Below are 6,529 nucleotides of genomic sequence, written 5' to 3'. Positions count from 1 at the left end.
TGCTAAACAATTACCTAAATATGCACTCTCTCCCGAGTAATGCACACTAAATAGGAACAACTAATTGAGGGCCCTTCAATTTAACAACAATAAGCATATAGTTGAACAAATAGAGATAATACTATGGCAAATCTATATTAACATAACGAGAAAATCATCCTTCAACAGGTTCCATCAAAACCCTAGATTATAAGTTTAGCTACTCATACTCATAGTACAAATATCCAAAGTAATTTGCATAATTAAATTACAGAGTAAGGAATAAGAGATGTAGAAATCAATGTTTTCAACTCCCAAGTAGTGTTCCACGAGCTATTCTTGCCTCCGGTTGCAAAAGTCCTTCAAAGTGGTATTTTTGGGTCTATTTATATGTTTGGGACAAGGCCTAAATGTGTAGGTCAACTCCTAGTCAAGCCGAGAAATAATTAAAACCTTCAAAACTCGGACGGGGCCTGGCCTTAGGCCTGGCGTTGCTTGGATAACGCTAGCCTCAGCCTGGCTTTAAGTTGGTGTTACCAGGCTAACGCCTGGCTAGGCTTGGCTTTTAGCTGGCGTCGCTAGGCTAACGCCTGGTTGGGCCTGGCTTTAAGCTGGCCTCGCCATGCTAAAGCCTGGTCGAGCTGTCTTTTGCCCGACTTCTCCTTTTCACCGTTCTCGAGCGTACTTTCGACGTTTAAGCATCATTTTATCTCTACTTTCATTTTCGGTGCACCTACATATAAAATAGACTCCATTACGCTCAAACAAAGTGTAATTTAACATTAAAGCATGTAAAACGCATGGCATATAATGTACTAAACCATGAATTCTAGCGACGCATCAATCACATTGAAATTTCAGCCATTTTTAATAAATTACATTCTACAAGTTTGTGGAAATCTATCTATATAGAATAGGAGAAGCAAAAGCACTACATTAAGACAAGTGTCTTAACCACAAAAAGCCAAGTGGCATTGTTAAGACAAAATAAACTACTTTTCTAACTAATTTTTTTTTTGAATTTTAAATTTTGAATTAATTGGTTACACTACTTGAATTAATAAATATAGATATCTTATAATTATCAATAAAAAACAAAAATACAAAAAGATGTTATACTAAATTGGAAATTTATTAATAATTCATACGTCAATTTAACAATATTAAGTAATATATATATATATATATATATATATATATATATATATATATAGTATAAGAATTATAAAAATAAATTAGAATTATTATGAGAAAAGTTGTACATATACACATAACTAAAATCAAAATAAACAAATAGTCATAAATGAAGAATAATAAAAGGAATCAATTGATATCGTAAAAATACATATACTAATTAAATTTCTCGTGTAAGAAAATTTAGTTAATAAATAGAACTCAAAACTACATTAAGACAAGTGTCTTAACCACAAAAAGCCAAGTGGCATTGTTAAGACAAAATAAACTACTTTTCTAACTAATTAATAAAATGTGTTTTATATACTAATGAAATTTCTCATGTTGGAAAATTTATCTATATCTATCTATATAGAATAGGAGAAGTAAAATCATATTATTGTGCCAAGTGTCAAAATAGAAATAAAACATGTGTCCAATTTTAGGACAAACCTCCAACTTATTTGGAGGTTTAAAAATAATTTAAAATAAAAATTTAAATATATGCTAATGCAGTTGAACATCTGATGTAAATATATGTTAATGCAGTTTTTTAAATTTTTTAAAAGAAGTTCACAAGGTTTTAAACTTCCATGTTTGTTCTGCGTTTTTTTTAAATTTGTTAAAAATGTTAAAAACTTTCACATGTTATTGTGTCTGAGTTTTTCTTTAATTTATTTATAGAATTTCACAAACTTTAAAACTTCCAATTTAGTGTACATCTACTTTGACTCCCAAGTTTGTTGGTATCTTTTTTTTAATTTGTTAAGCCTGAAAATTCAAAAAAGAAAAATTACTTTAATCCATGTCTGGAGTTGACTTCCGCATTTGAAATTTGTCGTTTTGCAATATAGTCAGATTTCAAAAATAAACCGGAAGAAACAATTTTTTTTTTAAAACAACGATCATCTTCCCAAACGTGGGTATCCTAACCTAATCCATAACTTATCCACTTTCTCCATAACTACATCAACGGTTTTATGCGGCTCTTTTCAATTCCTTTTCTATTCTCTTTTTGCTTTGGTCAGAATAAGAACTTTGCAAATATGGCTACAAAACTTCATGACATCAGACAAATTTCAAGCAACTCCATGCAATAGAATTTAAAAGTTACAGTAGTTCGAATGTGGGAAATCCTGGATCGCTACAAGCCTCAAATACCTTATTCGATAGAGTTGGTATTACAAGATGCAAAGGTAACATATTTTTAATTGCTTTCACTTTTTTCTTCCTCTTCTCTACTGTTATGATTCATAAAATTTCCAAAATTTTCAAAATGATGAAAATTTCTACGTGAAACTATTTGCATAGTACCCTTATTGCTCCTTCTGTTTCAAACGTTATTTTTCCATTTGTTTATTAGTTTCCAGCAATCCTCAAAAAGTTGAAACTACCTACTTGAAGTGATTATTTGGTGTAGTCTTATTTCTATTTCTGTTTGTGAACATCTGATTGATAATTGTTTACTAATTTCCAGCAAAAAAGAAATTATTACCAATATATTACATCTTATATAATCCACCTGAGAAATAAAATATGATGTTCCTCCTGAAACTTCTGCAAAAATTAGTACAATATGCATATATTCTGCCAAAGGAAGTTAGAATGTTTGTTGACAATTATTTAATCTCTATAACTACTGCAAATTCCAAAAATATGCACATTCTGCCTAAAAAATTTACATTGTTTGTTGACAATTATTTACTAATTTTCATCACTAACAATTTATACCAATCTAATACATCCTAATAATTAATATGATTTTCTAGGGTGATCGTATACATGCCTCAATCGGGGAGTATGTTATTAAGTTCTTAGGAATAAGATACAGGAACTCGGGTTATATCGCATGACCTATTTTGTTGTCGGACCAAATAATTTGAAATTAAAGACTATGACACACAATTTGAGGCTGACATTTACGCAGAGGGCAATAGTTGAGGAAACTACTGATCCTGTATGCAATTAGCAATATCATGTAATGTTCTATGAACTTGAGATGTCACCTTTTATTGTAGATTGATGAGAATGTAGCAAGGGATATCATTAATCATAAATCACTTCGACATCCAAACATAATTCGCTTCAAGGAGGCAAGTTTGCGTGCTTATGTTTTATTATTCTGCAATGATGTTTTGATAATATTGGTTTGTTTTGAAAATGGCAAGAAAAGCTAAGGAATAGCTGGCCTAATTGTTGTGCATTTGTTTTGTGAGATACAGGTGTTAGTGACACCCACTTATCTTGCCATTGTTATGAAATATACAGCTGGTAGAGAACTATTTGAGTGCATTCATAATGCAGGAAGGTTTAGCGAAGATGATGTATATTTTAAAATTTTAACTTTGTCAATAATCACTCTCTCACATAGATTACCATATAGAAGGATTCTTAAGAATAAAGAAATGTAATGATGTCTGTGATTTTAAAAGGTCAAATTGCTGTGATTTTAAGAGCCTTGGCTCACTATTTTTAATGCTTCTCTCTTCGGGTTTCTTGCTGCTGTCATTTTAGGCCATGTACTTTTTCCAGCAGCTTATTTAAGGAGTCCACTACTGTCACAGCATGGTGAAACTTACAAGAATTTACCAACAAAAAAAAAACTTTCTTTATGTGTGACCATATGAATAGAAATTTAGATACATCTTAAGCCTGGATTTATGTGTATAAACTTTATTCCAAGTGCCATCTTTTTAGTTTAAAGGAGCTTAATCTCCTTCAAACTTCCATAAAGATTTGAAGCTGGAGAATACCCTTCTTGATGGAAGTCCAGCTCCGCGCTTGAAGAAATGTGATTTTGAGTACTCAAAATTTAATGATGTTCTGGGTATTTATATGTATATAGACTTATTATCCCCCTAAGAAAGACTCATAGTTTTCGTCCTGCAATTGCAGTCGTCCCTGTTGCATTCGAGGCCAAAATCAACTGTTGCGACTCAGCTTATATTGCTCATGAGGTCCTATCCAGAAAAGAATATGATGACAAGATATCTGTGTAATTACTTATGTGATCTTTTACATTTGGTAGAGGGGCATTATGCAAATGATTGTAATTTTGATATGAGTTGGGGGCTGCTACTACAGGCTGTTGCTTGTACAAAGGCCCTGTTTGGCCATGAGTTTTGTCAAAATAAATTTGGGATTTATTTTCAAAACTCATATTTGGCCATAAATTTTGCCCATATTTTGGCCAAATTCCAAATCTCAAATCTCAAATCCCAAAATCAGCTATTGAGCTGATTTAGGTCCGAAAATCCAAAACTTGGGAACTTATATACATGTNTCCTAATTGATAACTTAGTTGTTGGGAACATCCATCGTAATTACGATTTACTCCTCCTGCAAAGGCTTTATATTGTGGGAGTTAACTAATTAATGGGTTACTTGGTTGATCAGATTAATGTCTTACAATAAAAAAATGATCAATCATCTAAGGTTGCATTTCTTAAGAATGTTGTCTTCACTAGCTATTTACAACAAGATTTTCCTTCATGACTTGAATGTATGAATATACAGTGCCTTTATATATTCATAAAATAATACCATTTACAACTTTTGTGTCTACCACATTTTTCAAATAATATTTTCTTATAAAATTATATTTAATCTTTCCGCGCAACGCGCAGGTACAGATACTAGTTATATAGAATAATATTAGTATTACTAGTGAGATGGTATCACATTTTACTGGCATAGATGGCCATGAGTTTGAGTCATTTCACCTTGATACGGTAGTATTCTCCATGATTGTATAGTAAGCCAAGCTGCCTCTTGAAACAGTTAAATCTCTTTACTGGAGAATCTCAAAATGGGAAGAATTTATATACATAGGGATAAAAGGAGTATAAAACTATTCGTTCATGTGTCCTAGGGAAGGTCAAGTGTGCTGAACCAAACAATTAAACCTTGTCATTGTTCTCTACCTTTAAAAATACCACTGTATGTATCACTAATCACTCACCCCCTTTGTGTTTTTCATGATTTCGTCTTCCCAACTACTCCTCGACCAATTTTAAGCATCGATCTTCTTTACAAAAATATTTATTATTGTCTTCCACATTCTCAGCAACAATGCTAACAATGCTTCCCTAAGACCTATCCAAAAGTAGTACCAAAAATTATTTATAACCAACTATTTTCCAAAGTCACTAAACCAAACAATTAAACCGTAGGGCAAATGTGCTGCTCCAGTATACTAGGTCAACTTGTGGTTGATTTAGCCAGTAAGATTAACCCAATTACCAACAACAACACAAATTACCGTGCAGCTATTCTTATAGTCATACTAATTTTCAATTTATCAGAGGCATTGCCTAATGAAATGCGCAATACACATAAATAGCAAAGGAAAATACGCATAACACAATAAAAAGAGAAATTCTAAATCCAAGTACAACTTAAACCCACAATTATAGTGTGATAGCAAGAGAAAAACAGAAACAAAGACAGAAATAAAGCAAAGTTACAGAATGGTTTTTTACGTCTTTAACTGATAAATACCAATGCAAGTGAAATTATTGTTAAGATCGAAATTTTACTAGCTGACTACACCCACAAAGTTTCTAGGTCATAAGAATGAGAGAAACAAACCGAGAAGAGGGGATTTCAAGATCTTCCCACTGATGCCTGCCGTCGTCAACCACCGTTTGCCGCCATCTTCAACCACTGTTTGCCGCCGTCAAGCGATAGGTCAGTGGAAGAGAAAGTAGAGAGGAAAAAGATATATATATATATATATAGAGAGGAAAAAGATATATATATATATATATATATATATAGAGAGAGAGAGAGAGAGAGAGAGGAAAAAGATAGAGAGAGACAGATCGTGAAAGAAATTGGGGAAATAGGGATCTGGTGTCTAATTTTTAATTTGGGTTTCTGACTACCGCGGTCGCAAAGTTTCAAATATATATTTATTTGTTTAAATTTTATATTTCCGACCAACGCAGTCAGTTTTATTGGGTCAACATATTTTTTGACTTTTCACTTTGCGACTGAATCGGTCGCAAATGTGAAGGCGGGAAATTCCCGCGTTGTTTTCCCACTGCTTTAGTCAGAATAGCAGTCAATATTATTTTAGGAAAATAGGTAATAATATTAAAATCATTTTCCGACTACTGCAGTCGCAAATTTAGTCGCATTAGCGACCATTATATATTCAGTCGCAAATTTCGGCCAGAAATTAACATTTTTCTAATAGTGAAAGATAGGGTCGGAACACACTGTGCATCAAGTGCATAACAGCTGCTGGGGCATTGGTGAGCCCAAATGACATCACAAGGAACTCGTAGTGACCATATCGAGTCCTGAAGGCAGTCTTCGGGATATCTGGCTCCCGAATCTTCAACTGATGATAGCCTGAATGCAAGTCAATCTT

The 6,529-nt window shown here is 32.8% G+C and overlaps 1 protein-coding gene across 1 annotated transcript; it reads left to right on the top strand.

Annotated features, from left to right (window-relative positions):
- Positions 3,047–4,151, top strand: LOC109224382 (serine/threonine-protein kinase SAPK7-like). The gene is made up of 5 exons (XM_019388961.1): positions 3,047–3,109; positions 3,171–3,245; positions 3,375–3,476; positions 3,895–3,979; positions 4,048–4,151. Exons 1-5 carry the CDS (start codon positions 3,047–3,049, stop codon positions 4,149–4,151), a joined length of 429 nt encoding a protein of 142 aa, XP_019244506.1.

The sequence above is a fragment of the Nicotiana attenuata genome, chromosome 3 (genome assembly GCF_001879085.1).
Source record: "Nicotiana attenuata strain UT chromosome 3, NIATTr2, whole genome shotgun sequence".
NCBI classification, from domain to species: domain Eukaryota; kingdom Viridiplantae; phylum Streptophyta; class Magnoliopsida; order Solanales; family Solanaceae; genus Nicotiana; species Nicotiana attenuata.
Note: the sequence above shows the minus strand (reverse complement) of the source record. Positions and strands in the feature narration are given on the sequence as shown.